Source organism: Protopterus annectens, chromosome 1.part2, assembly GCF_019279795.1.
Source record: "Protopterus annectens isolate FY-2018-M chromosome 1.part2, PAN1.0, whole genome shotgun sequence".
NCBI lineage: Eukaryota > Metazoa > Chordata > Ceratodontiformes > Protopteridae > Protopterus > Protopterus annectens.
The window spans coordinates 532689965-532705065 of record NC_056727.1 but is presented as its reverse complement, the minus strand read 5'-3'; the positions used below and the strand labels follow the sequence as shown (position 1 = coordinate 532705065).

Sequence of the window (15101 nt, the reverse complement as noted above, 5' to 3'; positions counted from 1 at the left end):
CTTCAGAAAAACAATCATCTGAGGGATTCAACCTAGATGCCCGTACACCTTGGCCCCTAATTAAGTTCCTAAAAATATACCCAGGATGCATACTGGATCTGAATAGGAGAGAGTTCCGATAACATGGTTTCCGAAAGACACCTGTATTAATGAGACCATTTCCCAGTTTTTCAATATATAAGTCTAGATATTCAATACGTGAAGGGGACCAATTCATAGTAAATTTCAGACAGTGAGTTAAATTATTCATTTTCTGATGAAACATATCCAAATCATTCGTACTTCCTCTCCATAGCAAAAAAAGGTCATCGACGAAACGTCGATAAAAATGTGTTCTGAACTCCTCTATGCTAAAAAGTATAGTTTATTCTCAATGTGTCAAAAACATGTTTGCATAACTGTTGGCACATGGGGTACCCATGGCCACACCATCTCGTTGAATAAACAATCTATCATTGAAAATAAACAAATTATTCTCTAAAACTAATTCCAAAAAATCGGTAATGAGGTCTATTTGTACCAATGAAAAATTACTATGTATCAAGAGGTATTCATGTACATACTGAACTCCCAAATCATTGGGAATTACAGTAAAAAGCGATTGCATATCCAAAGTAACTAACAGTATCTCCTGTAAATCATCTTCATCTTTCAAACATTCATAAAGATCAATCAAAAAATGCTTTGAATCCCTAAGAACAAATTTATTTCCATTGATAACTGGTCTAAGATGTTTTTCTATATAGACAGAGAGGTGTTCAGTGACCCATCCACCTCCCGCCACAATTGGTATCATAGGCGGGTCAGACGAATTTTTATGAACCTTTGGCAACCCCTGTATTATTGGTATGAGGGTGTTCTTGACAACAAGGAAGTCCAAGGTTTCTTTTGTAATGATACCTCCTTTATAAATATCAGTTAAAGTATTGGTAACATATTGAATAATCTGATGCACTTCTTTGATCGTAATTTTATTATAGAACTTATTATCACCTAATAAGTTTTCCATAGATCTAATATAATGTATGGTGTACATGACAACAATAAGTCCGCCTTTATCAGCAGATTTTATCGTTATGAAATCATTATCCTGTAGATGTCTCAGGGCTATTTTCTCTCTATAACTCAGATTATATTTCCTATGGGAACCAGAGGCATTTCTATCATCATAATACTTAAACAATTCATCCTCAGTAAGTTTCATATATGCATCCACTAAGGGATGATTTGATGGAATAAAATTACTTAGGTTCTTAAACTTGTAAGTCAATTTTGTTGGTACCTATTCTGGTTGTTTATCAGAATCACCATACAGTACTCTAAGCATGATATTCCTACAAAAAACTTTGAGATCCAATACAGTATCTGTCATTTTACTCTTACAGGCCAGAATAAAACTTAAACCTTTAAAAAGTACATTCTCCTCATCTGGTGAAAGTAAATATGAGAAAATATTGTAAACTATTGAGTCATGCCCTTCCCCCACATTTTTCTTGAGGGTTTGATTCAGGGTATATTCACCTGAATGTTTGCGGTTTTGACACCCTCGACTCATTGACCGAGTTCGTCTCCCTCCCTTGTCCATTCTGACTAGTAAAGGAAAAGAAATACCCTCACAAATATTGTTAATATCAATATTTGAAGGTAACCTATTTGACTGATTATTAAAGGTTTTAGGTCGAACAACTGGTTGTAACATATGTGTCTTAAGTGGAGACTTTGAAACCCTTACTATTGGATACAAATTCTCTTCTTGTTGTTCCTGCACTTCCTGTAATTCCTGTACATGAAGGCCATTTAAATCATTTGATGTCAGATGAACATCAGGACCTAAAGCAACTACATTATTTATTATATCATTGCCTAGGTTCTGTGTAACATACCCTCCTGTTCTGAGATTAACTGTATCACCATGTGCATGATTAACTTTAACAGTAGTTTCTATTACATTATTAGACATGGTAGTTACACTTTCAGCATTTGCAATAGACTGACCTCTCGGAACCGGTCCTTTCTGGTCAGCAGTCTCAACATTTTGTCCATATCTGGGCCACATGAAGACATGACCCAGTTTGAAATCATTGGTGTCCCTTAATATTTTATTCTTCTTCTGTTGTAGCAATTTACGCTCAAATGCTGCTACACCATCAAGTAAGCTTTCAAACAATGGATTAACTAGTCTGGCAACAAAGTTATTAAATATAAATTCCTGTTTTTCCTTTATTGTGTCTGTTAGCTTAACCTCTTCAGGTTTGAAAAAGTTGACAAGCAGTTGTAAATACTTGCTGCTTACCTCCAAGTTAAGCTGTTGCCAGCGTATTAGCAATTCCAGGTAATATGTTCCTTGGGTGGGCGTATTAAACACCCATAGACCTCGCGGCACAATCTTCTTCTCCAAGCAGAACACTGTCGAAGTGATGTCACTGAGCCTGTAGCCTCTTGAGTTTGAGAAAGTCCTTCTCCAAATCATCCATCAGTTGCTGTAGCCGTTCTAAGTCACCAGTTGCATTTCCAACATCTTCAACGGTCAAACCCAGTTCAAATCACCAGGAAACGCTTTTTCCACAGGAAAGGTATTGCATGAACCTTTTACAAAGTGCATAGCTGGCACTATCTCCTCTCTCAGGATTATAATCCAATTCGATTGTACCAAAAGTGTCCATTGCCTTGTTCCAGTGGGTTAATGCAAAAAAGAGAGTAAATAATAACACCAAAGAGAGAATAACTGCAAATAACCCACCAGATAAATGCTCCGTCATACACGATAATAAAAAAAATATATTCAAAATATAACTGCTTTAACGAAGCAACCAGGCAGTCCACAACAAATTGAAAAACGTAAAAACGATGTTTATTGCAGATATAAATTGGTAAGCGCTTTCGCTAAATAGCTTCTTCAGATCAAGACACATTTCAAATAGTCCCAATTGCTTATATAGACATTCAAATATTTTAAACCAGTCACAAAGATAATCTAATTAATTCTATTTAAAGCAACATGAAACATTCATTTATAACAGGATAAAACCTTCTTGTACATAGAAACAAAGAAAGAAACCTCCAAACCTTATAAGTACACAACAAATATAAAATAAATTGTATATATACATATAAAATGCATGAAAAACACATATTTAAAAATATATATATAAAAAACTATACCGTCATCATTCCCAGTATTCGGGGAGGTGACATCAGGAATCATACAGAATATAGAGAAAATAATTGGATAATCATTCTTAGAGCGGATAGAGGCAGTGGGCTGAATGAAAGGGCTTCAATTAAACCTTTATTGAAAAAGCGCAGGAATATCAAGTAATACAAGTTAACATTAATTGGTATATATTTTTATATATATATTTTTAAATATGTGTTTTTCATGCATTTTATATGTATATATACAATTTATTTTGTATTTGTTGTGTACTTATAAGGTTTGGAGGTTTCTTTCTTTGTTTCTATCTACAAGAAGGTTTTATCCTGTTATAAATGAATTTTTCATGTTGCTTTAAATAGAATTAATTAGATTATCTTTGTGATTGGTTTAAAATATTTGAATGTCTATATAAGCAATTGGGACTATTTGAAATGTGTCTTGATCTGAAGAAGCTATTTAGCAAAAGCGCTTATCAATTTATATCTGCAATAAACATCTTTTTTACGTTTTTCAATTTGTTGTGGACTGCCTGGTTGCTTCGTTATAGCAGTTATATTTTGAATATATTTTTTTATTATCATGTATGACGGAGCATTTATCTGGTGGGTTATTTGCAGTTATTCTCTCTTTGGTGTTATTATATACTTAAAAGATGATTGTCATCAAATCCTTATTAATCCAGAATCCAGATATTTCTTAAGGCTTTGTCTGTCTGGATCACCTTATCAGTTCTCTGGCTTACCCTTTGGACTATCCACTGCACCAAGAGTGTTCACAACATGTCTAGCTCCAGTTACAGGTCATTGCAGGCTATACGGCATCCACATTTTTCCATATTTAAAAAGCTTGCTTATCTTTGCAGAGTCTTTTTCAAAGTGCCAGGACTCCCTCTCATGGGTGAGAGATCTCTTACACAATGTGAGATTATAAGAGAGCAGTCAAAAGCCTTTCTTGATTCCTTCATGCAGGATTGTGTTCCTTTGACATCAACTAGACACCTCAGTTATTCCATAGGAAAAAACAGATCTTTATCTAGATCTATTTATAAAGTTTTACACTCAGACTTCAGTAACTGAGAGGGAGTACCTCAGGATTTTGGGTCTCATGGCACCTATGATTCTCATGATACCTATTGTAGACTCCATCTGAGAAAGATATGGTGCTATCTGAAATCTCTTTGGTCCCAGCATCAGCACCCTTTATCTTTTCAATTCCTAGTGTGCTGTTTGTCAGAAGAGAGATGTTTTGATGGAAGCAATGGCTTTCCTTACAAACAGGTCTCCCCTTCTCACTCCATGCTTTTGGGGAATAGTTTCAGAAGGGATAAAAGTATAGACGATGTGGAACACCAAGGACAGATGCAAGCACATAGATATCAAGAAGATGCTTGCCCTGATCATGGCACCCAACTCTCTGAACCATCTTTAGTCCCAGGACATCTTCAAATGGTTACAAACACCACAGTCATCTAGTAGATTGCCAAGCAAGAGGGAACCAGGTTGTTCCCCCTTTCCAAACTAGCCATTTTAGCTTGGGATATAGCTTCACAATACAGTCTCACTCTACAGGCATCTTACATTCTGTCAGATTATAACTGTGTAGCAGACAAGCTGAGCAGGACCAGGGCAGACCCTCACAAATAGAAACTAGATTGGATGTCCTCGAAGACTTGATCCATCTGTGGTGAGTTCCTCAAGTAGACCAATTTGCCTCCTCTTTAAACAATCAACTGGCAAGATTCTGTTCTAGGACTCTGTGTAAGAAGACCTGGAAGACAGATGCCTCTTCTTTACATAGGACAGGAATGCTCCTGTATGCTTTTTCACACTTTCCACTAATATCCAGTTTTCTTCTAAAGATTTAGAAGGAATGCACTAAGATCATTGTGATGTTTTCCTTCTGGCCAGGGTCAATTAAGACAAATGTTTTACAGATTAGTTGTACTCACACATGAACAGGGGTGACTGATACACCCGACAACAATCAACTTCAACTGACTGCCTGGATGATATGGTCTTGATTCCTATTAGGCACCAGTTTACTGAGGGCATGCAGCAGCTATTACTGGAGACAATAAAGTCTGCTACTGGAAATGGAAAAGATTTTCTAGTCGGTGCCAAAAATATAACCAGCACCCATCCTTGTTCTCTATTTCAACAATATTCGTGTGAGTTACTATCCTATGGCCTTTCTTATTCCTCTGTCAAGGTTTATTTATTGGTCATTTCAGCATGTCTGCCCATGGATCCTCCTCCTTCAATGCATTATTCTCATGTCAAAAAGTTCTTGAAAAGGGTTTGAATAAGAGGCCTCCAAGAAAACCACTGGCCCCTCCTTGGGAATCTTAATTTTGTGCTATTGAAGCTAAATCTTTTTTCATTTGAACCAGCTAATCTGGCTGACATGAGGTTCTTAAAATGAAAAACAGTTTTACTAATAGCTTTGACCTCTGCAAAGAAGGTGTCTGAGTTGCAGACTCATATGGTGAGTCAGTCCTATCTCATTTTCCATAAGGACAGGGTTTCTTTGAGAACTAATCTTTCTTTTATGACTAAAGTGTTATCCGAGTTTACTTTAAGCCAAACTATCCATCTCCTCATTTTCTTTCCTGAACCTAAAATGGTGGAAAAAAGATACTCCATATCTTGGATGTCCACAGACAAAGTCAGGTATTATCTTGACAGATCTAAATCTTTCAGACCTTCAGATCAATTATTCATTTCTTGTGAAGGCAACAAGAGGGGACAACCTGTGTCAAAACAAATTATTTACAAATGATCATCTTCACCATAACAAAACTATTCCAGGCAGGGTCAAGGCCTGCTCTACCATGGTCTTGGTTTTATCTATGGCTTTTTGGAAGGTGTTGGATTCTAGAAGTATTCCAGAAGCTGCTACTTGGTCCTGTGTACATGATTTTACAAAGCACTATAAGCTTCATTCCTTCTCTAGGTCCTGATCAAGCTTTGTTAGGACCATTCTCCAGGGGATCCTGGAGTCTTCTCCTTCTACCTCCCAAATGTAATTAGCTAAGGTAATCTTCCCATATAGGTAAGGCTACTGCAGCAGTGAGCAATATGGTGAATAAAGTACAGTTGTGTAAATAAAACTTACCTTGACAGTAGATGTCAAATGATCACTGCTGCAGTAGATGCTCCCTCCATCCCCCTTTTTTGTCTGCTTGTTCTACCAGGGTGTGGGCATTTATTTATTTGTTTGTTTGTTTGTTTGTTTGTTTGTTTGTTATTACTACATTGCCCCTCCAGGGATCAGCCTCCCTCCTCTGATGGCGGGAAAGCTTTGAAGCTTGAGCTGCTTGACAGTTTATGCATGTGGAAGGTGCCCTGAAGCTTTGGAAGCTGGCCACCTGTTTTATCCTTGGCAGAATATAACCCATGTAGCTAAGGCTACTGCAATGGTGATCATTTGAATATCTACTGTTATCGTAAGGTTGACTTACACAAATGTACTTTGCTTTGGTTACTGCCATGATAAGCCAGTTAATAATGGTATTTGATAAAATATAGCTGCACCAGGACCATATAATCTGCAAGGATTCACTACAGCTGGTTGAAGCAACATTTCTCATATTAAAAGTTTCCATTATCAAAATTCCAAAGACTGCAATGCCCAACGCATGAAATCCCAACTAGTATGACAGAATCAGCTGTGTAGTCTTCAACAGCAACACACAGAAGTATAATATGAACACGTGCCAAAGCACAAACATCCTATTTTTGTTTTATCCATGGGGACAAGCCCCCTGAAACCCATTACTGTTACATAATTGTTCTTGCCATGAGGTTGCATGACTTCCCACATTAGTGTAATATGTATGCCCCATGGGTTTGTGTGACCCTGGAGAGAGAATAATTAGAAAATGAGGTTGAGCGGAGTACAGGAACCTTGCCTCTTTTATAAACAGTGCTGTTATGTATGTTTCACCATTTCTAAATTCCAGAATGAATTATTTCTTTATCACTTATTTGTTCACTCATGAAATCACCATTACACACTTCAGTAATGGCATTCAGAAAATTTAGAGAGTGCTTCACTGGTAATTGTACTGAACTCTGTGCAGTACCTTTGTATGAAATTCATTTCTAAGTAGGAAACATTAAAACTAGTGTAACATGCACCTCATTTCACAGATGTGTTTGTGTTATATAGTAAGCCTAGAATTACAAAAAGTTGTCCTTTTTTCTGTATAATTAAATGTCCTGCTGGTACTCACTCACCCACCAAACACATAACACTTTCTGTCAGTTTTGGGTTTCCATGAATTTTTTTTCAGTCGTTCGGTGTACTTTCAGTGGAACTGATATTAATAATGGGTCCAAGCTCTCTGCAAGGGACAGGCTATACTTTAGTCCCGAAGGAACATTTATGCTCCATGCTGGCTTAGAAAGGTACAGCTCATTGTGAGTAACCTTAAAGAAAGATGTGTAGAGAGGGAGAGTGACAGAAGCAGGGGAAGGGCTAGGTATTTAGGCAGAAGATAAAAAGAGATGCAAAATACAGCAAGAAGAACGAACAAAGGTGACTTGGTAACCACTTGAAAGGTTGAGATGTACTTTAGAGTCCTGTAATATAAAGACTGAATGGCCAAAAATCCAGATTTACATATACTAAGTCCAGGCTTGCCATTTGTCAGAATATTCCATTTTTTTCCAAGAAATGGTGATCTCAGAGTTGATATATATACATATAAGTATGAGGGGTGTGGAGGGTTGTCCACCATATCGGTGTTTCAGGGGGCTTACCTTCTGCAAAAAAAAGTTTAATGAAAAAAGAGCAATGTTCGATATTTTCTCTTTTCTTACATTTTCTGCCCTTTGTTTTTGGCATATTGTGACTCAGTATTTTGAGTCCCAACATTTCAACACAGAGCCAGAGTGACCCAGATTGTAGCAGGAGAGTCTTGCTCTGTAATGTAAGGAGTCTGGATAGGAAGATGGAGGATTTACAAGAAGTGAATCTTAACACAAAAATCTGGGTCAGTAGTAAGGAGGGTTGGATCATAGATGTACCTAAATATAGATTGTTCAGAAATGACAGAGAAGGGAGTTAAGTAGAAATCTACAAAAACAAAGGCATCAAATGTGAGGTCATAAATGATGAGGAGAAAGAACATCTCCCCAACCAGGGTTAGGAGTTACGATAAGTGCCTAGCAGTTAAGGTATAGGAAAGGGACAGTGCTTTCGGGCTGACACAGTCTATCATCCATTTTTATTTAAAAAGAGAAGATGATGAGAGACTGGAGGACATAATAAAGGAGTGGGGCAAGAGGAACAGGGTAATCTCATTATACTCATAATACTCATAATACTCCTGTGGGATCTGCATCTGCCAGGAGTAAATAGGGAGATTCTGACCTGCATTGTACAGGAAGAACAAGCGCTGTTTGAGATCTTGGACCATAAGTGATTCAGCCAACTTGTGTAGAACTGTGCCAGAAAGGATAGAATTTTGGGTGTGATCCCAACCTATGCAAAGGGAGTCGTCTTCATCAGGTTAAGATACCATTAGCTAATATTGATCATGCCACTGTGTGACTTAGAGCAGGGGGAAGAGTAAAAGTAAAAATACAAAGATAATGGTGTGGGATTTTAGAAGAGTGAATTATGCTGTGCTGTGGGAAATGGTCAAGGATGAGTTAGAAGACTGAAAGCTGTTTCAGGAAATAAACAAGCCAACAAAATAGGCCAGGGATGGAGTGTTGAGGGTTATAGACAAGGGTGTGAGGAAGAATCAAAAAGACAAAAAGAAGGCCAGTGTGCTAGCTAGGACTATGAGTCCAGCAATGAAGGTAAAGGTAGGACAAACAAGAGGCGGAAAGGAGAAGTAGAGAACTGGGGAAGAAATAGTACAAGGATGCTAGCAAAACCATAAGAAAGAGAGTAAGAGCAATAAAGGTTAAACTTGAAAGGAGGAATCAAATAGGGAAGCAATGTCTTTTTAAGTACAAAACAGAAAAGGAAGGGAGGCAGAAATGGTCAGGGTGAGCAAAGATGGGAGGGAGATCACTGAAGACAGGCAAAAGCACTGGGAATGAATGAATGAATGAATGAATGAATGAATGAATGAATGAATGAATGAATATTTCACATCGGTCTAACCAAAATGCAGATGTCATACTTATAGGGAGGCAGGGCAAAATGGGGAGAGCCATGGACAGACACCACAATAGAGGGGGAGGAGCTTCAGAGGGAAGGAGCTGCTTTTATGCATAATAGAACACACAGACTAGATGGGTGACTTTCTGGAGTTCTTAGAAATCAGTGTGTTGTCTGACACCCTGATTGAGGTCTTCAACAGATCAGTGCCTAGACCAGACATACCAGAGGACTGCAGGATAGTAGCTATGGCACCCATGTACAAGAGAGGAGGCAGAAACAATCTGGGGAAATACAGGCCTGTTATCTTTAAAGCAGTGGTAGGATACAGTCATGTATACAATCTTGAGGGGGGAATGCTGATAGCATTTTGACAGCAGAACAATCTTCAGGAAAGTACCCAACACTGGTTCACAGACAGAAGGATTTGTCAATAAATTCTGGTCAAATCTGATTCTGTTTTATGACTGGGTTATAGGTGAACTTGGCAGGGGCATATCAGTAGACACAATGCATCTGGACTTCAGGAAGGTCTTTGACTCTGTCCCATAAAGCAAAAGGTCAGTAAAAACTGGAGCAGGTGGGAGTATGTCCAAGACTGATAAACTTGATAACTGTATAGTTGAATGAATGGTAGGATACAGGGGATTATGATGATAGGAAATATGTCAGAAATAATAGAAGTGACTAGTGGAGCACCACAGGCTCTGTCCTGTATCCAGTGAACTTTATTGCATTTGTCTCAGAAATATCTGAGAGAACATAGAACAGCGATGACAAAAAGGTAGGTACAGCAGTGAATGATGGGGATGAGTCTAGTGAAAGGTTTGAAAAGGCAGAAAAGTGGCTGCAACCAAATGCAAAGCACTGCCACAACAGCCCTGGCATGAAGTGTCAGTTTGGGGAAGTGGAAAAAATGGCAGCAGAGCAGGAAACAGATCCCGGGATGTTGATCCCACCTGGGTTATTAGATCAGTGGGGGCAGAGTGACAGGATAGTGGGAGAAGGGTGCATCCTCAGGTGATAGATTCCAGAAGCAAAGAAGTAACACCTTCAATGCTGCACGCAGGAGGCCATATAAGGAAAAGAACATCAATCTGCTTGGAAGGAATTTAGAGGAAAGCTACTAGAAAGATGCGAGGGACGAAGAGGAAGGAATATGATACTAGAGAAGCTAGAGCTCTTCTCACTGCTACTCCCCTCCAAATTTGTCATTATGAGTTCAGCCTTTCCTGGGACATCATTCACATTTTGTTTTGCACATATGTAACCAATATTACTGCTGTGTTTAATGCACTTACTAAACAAGCACCAGGTAGGGACAACACTACCTTTGGTCCTAAATTACTGTTAGTGCAAGTGGCACAAATGCTTATTGAATTACCCACACCTTTCACAGTAAAACCAGATGGATTCATGAAAATGCCAATATTAAATATTCACTGCATTTTATTTCTAGATTGTGGAAGCCGCAAAGCAGCTTTTAACACAAGAATTGTCGGAGGCCAAGATGCAATGCTTGGAGAATTCCCTTGGCAGGTTTCTCTGCAGAAAGGCACATCTCATTTTTGTGGAGCAACAATCATTAGCGAACACTGGCTCGTGAGTGCAGCACACTGTTTCCCATCTCCTGCGTAAGTAATAAATTGCTCTATATCTAGTTAGAAGTATTAGTACTGCCAATATGTCAAATGGTTTTGATGAATCTACATGTCACTAGCTTGTTGTTTGTATGTACTGCAGTAAGTTACAGCTGCTCACTGTCCTATGTGTTATAAAAGTGTTTTCTCATCCTTCTTCTTTAATGTAAGTAGGCCCTGGTTGAAACGGCGTCTGTTGCTTTGGTCCACTTACTTGCAAAATAGATTTAAAAATGCTGCTGAAGTTGGAGATAACTGTATTTAGACTGAATGTACTGCACCTTTGCAAAGATGCATGCAATGCCTAACGTACCTTGAAAATATTTCTCCACTGACAGTGCATAGGTAGAAAGAATACTGGATTTAAATGGAAGAAACAGTACCTTGAGCTGTGCCATTTTTCTGCACATCTGAGCCAAAGTCTCCTAAGTGTGGTTTGTAACTGATTTATAGCCTGATTGTGGGACAGATTATAACTCACTTATGGTCTGATTGTGGGGCAGATTATAACTCACTCATGGTCTGATTGTGGGACAGATTATAACTGACTCATGATCTGATTGTGGGACAGATTATAACTGACCTGGTCCAATTGTGGGACAGATTATAACTCACTTAGGGTCTGATTGCAGGACAGACTATGACTCGCTAATGTTATGATTTGTGATGAAATCACTAGATATAACTGTATAGTTCATCGCACTAGAGCCACATCACTGCCAAACAATAAAGCACACCTACTCCAGTTTATTGCTTAAATCACCCCTTCATGGTGCACATTTAGACATTTATTCTCATTGCCAGCATGTGAGCCATACCTCCAAATTACACAGGCAAGCAGTAGCGTATACTGCACTTGCACAAATATGAGTGATGTGTGTGTGTGTGTGTGTGTGTGTGTGTGTGTGTGTGTGTGTGTGTGTGTGTGTGTGTGTGTGTGTGTGTGTGTGTGTGTGTGTGTGTGTGTGTGTGTGTGTGTGTGTGTGTGTGTGTGTGTGTGTGTGTGTGTGTGTGTGTGTGTGTGTTTGTGCAAGCAAAGGATGATGTGTATATATATATATATATATATATATATTGTTTGTGTCTTTCGCCTTTTCCTGGTTAGGGGTCGCCACAGCGGAACTCCGGTCTGCTAATGATTGGTAGTTGATTTTTACATGCTGAGTTACCAGCCCTGATGCACAACCTTCAACGAAGGTACGCCCATTCACGCATGTCTCCATGCAGATGACGCTCTAGCTGAGAATCGAACCAGACAGCATCTTACTGTGAGGCGACAACGCTACTGCAACACCACCACCATATATATATATAAATCAGTAAAAGTATAGGATATACCATTAATCGACAAAGATTACCATTATTGTAGCACAATTTGTTGAAGACATTGATGGAATTTATCATTGAAAATGAAAAAAATAAACACATAAATAAATGTTTTTGTAGGGACAATCCCCTATACCAGGACACCTACACTTAAAATATATTTTAAAAAGTCTACCATAGCTTCTTATCACTTATAAAATGATCTGGCATCCATCTCTTTGTCCTGCACTAAATATCGATCTATATACCTGTGTTCCCAATCGATCATTACAATCCCTTGACAAAAAACTTCTCTCTGTCCATAAACCTATCATATCTGCTGGGCAAGGTCTGTATGCTTAATATGTGGCTAAGGCCTGGAACTCCTTACCTGTATCTGGCAGGTTAATACCCTCCCTCCAGTCCTTTGAAACCATTCTGAAAGTCTTACTAGCAAAAATCTGGCTATGTTCCAGGATAAACTATATCTCTAAATATGAGCAAGTACCTATTCATACCTTACTCCTCTTTAATCCAGCTTCTTTACTCACTTCATAGCTTCAGTCAATTTATCTCCCCAGGCTTTCTATTTAAATATGCCACAACCATGTTTAGTTTTCTCTCACTTCATGTTGCAATTTCTGTTCAAATTATACTAATTTACCATTAATTTCCCTCAAATGGCTAACATCTCTCTATATATTAAATTATTTTCATATGAGTTGTATATATTTTTAACCAATATAGTCACATTATATCTAATTTGTTATAATTATTTAAACTGTAGATGTTTTTGTATTAGTTTTGAAGCTTATAAAATTATTGTTCTTAAATTATTTGTAAAATACTTGGGAGCCTGTATCCAGGGTCCTCTGCTGAAAATGCATATCTAACCAGTTGATCTTTCCTGGTAATCAAATTTCAATAAATAAATATTTGCACATACACACACACACACACAAACACACACACACACACACACACACACACACACACACACACACACACACACACACACACACACACACACACCACCTTCAATGGGAAAAAGGAGAAACCTTATTATCCACTTTTCAATTATCTCACAGTAAATACACTACCCACATTAGTAAAGTGTTTCACAAAAGGGGATTTGAATTAAAAAGCTGAAAAAAGTCCCTTCTGACAAAATTACTTTATTGTAACTATATATATATATATATATATATATATATATATATATATATATATATATATATGAGTCCTATATGTTTTGTCGACAGTATGGTTCATTGAACCATACTTTGTCGAAATTACTTTAGTGAAAGTGCATTTTGTCAAAAATGCACTTTCGCTAAGGAAAACAAAAACAAAAAAACATGCTGTTTGCATGTACCATTAGTTGTACATTAACGTATACTGTTGATGTACAACTAAGGAAACTCTTGTTGAGATCACAGTACAGTGGGGATAAGGGAATATTCCCTTTTCCCCACTGTAGTGAGATCTCAGAGTGAGAATATTAAAGTAGGGGGGGTATGGGGGGGTGCAGGGGGTCTTGGCCCCCTGCATAATAATGTGTAGTGTGTTATTTATTTTTTTTATTTAGTTTTTGTTTGTTTAATGGAATGCACTTTCACAGAAGTGAGTTTGACAAAGTACAGTTCGATGAAGCGCACCGTTGACAAAACAATATAGAGACACACACATACACATGAAATCATACAGTATGGTGTGGTAGGACCGTGCCATGACATTCACATAGAGCACACTGGAAAGGATTTGTTTGATGCCTCTAGCAGAAATATTTGAAACATTAACCAGAACGTAAAGCACGAATTAGCAAATGCACTTCAGTGCTGGCCCCAATAAAGGCTGTCCCTCCTGTAATTCCACAAATCAAGGACAATCGGTCTCAAAACTCCACAACATTTTCTGCAAGATATGCAGGAAGTCCATCAATACAAAGGCGAATCAAAATCCTACATGTATTCTCCCTATTTAAACAAATACAGGTTATTCCTGATTGGATATCCAATCAACTTTCTCAGGGTTAACTCTTAATCTCCCTTCCATAAGCTAATGAATACATAATAAGTGTATAATACAAAATATCTAATATAAATACGTAATATAAAACACAATTCATCTTAAGAAATCATCATAAAAAAACTCAGAGTGTCTGATGTATGATGCATATATTAAAATATTTTAAATATTAAAAGGCATGGATGTATAAATAAATATAACTATAACTAAATATAACTATAACTTTTTTTTAGGCTTTTTATGATGATTTCTTAAGAAGAATTGTGTTTTATATTATGTATTTATATTAGATATTTTGTATTATACACTTATTATGTATTCATTAGATTATGGAAGGGACATTAAGAGTTAACCCTGAGAATGTTGATTGGGTATCCAACCAGGAATGACCTGTATTTGTTTAAATAGCGAGAATACATGTAGGATTTTGATTCTGATGAAGTCTCTGGATGGGAGATGAAAGCACTAAATCCAGTAGTTTGTGTTTTATTCTGCTTTTTTACTCAATAAATTTGGCTTTGTATTAATAGACTGCCTGCATTTCTTGCACAATACTTTGTGGAGTTTTGAGACCGACTGTCTGTGATTTGTGGAATTACAGGAGGGACAGCCTTTAGTGGTGACAGCATTGAAGTGAGTGGTGTTTGTTAATATTTGAAACATATATCTATCTGATCAGTGTTAATGGTTTAATTTTTGGATCAAAACTATTGAAAGACAGAAACAGATATTCATGAGATCTTAAATAAAGTTGTTTTTCAGTGGGAGGCTCACCTCCTCAAACTCCTAGATTAAGGGCTGTGACCTTGCTCCTGTGGTGCTTATTATAAAACTCAAAGTGATCACATTGCTTC

General features: G+C 37.6%; 1 protein-coding gene across 1 annotated transcript in view; it reads left to right on the top strand.

Moving 5' to 3' along the window:
• Positions 1 to 15101, top strand: part of LOC122792472 (chymotrypsinogen A-like) — a 206211-nt gene that overhangs the window by 13559 nt on the left and 177551 nt on the right. The window contains exon 2 of the mRNA XM_044060248.1: positions 10734 to 10908. Coding sequence (XP_043916183.1) covers positions 10734 to 10908 — 175 coding nt within the window. The remainder of the gene's footprint in view (positions 1 to 10733; positions 10909 to 15101) is intronic.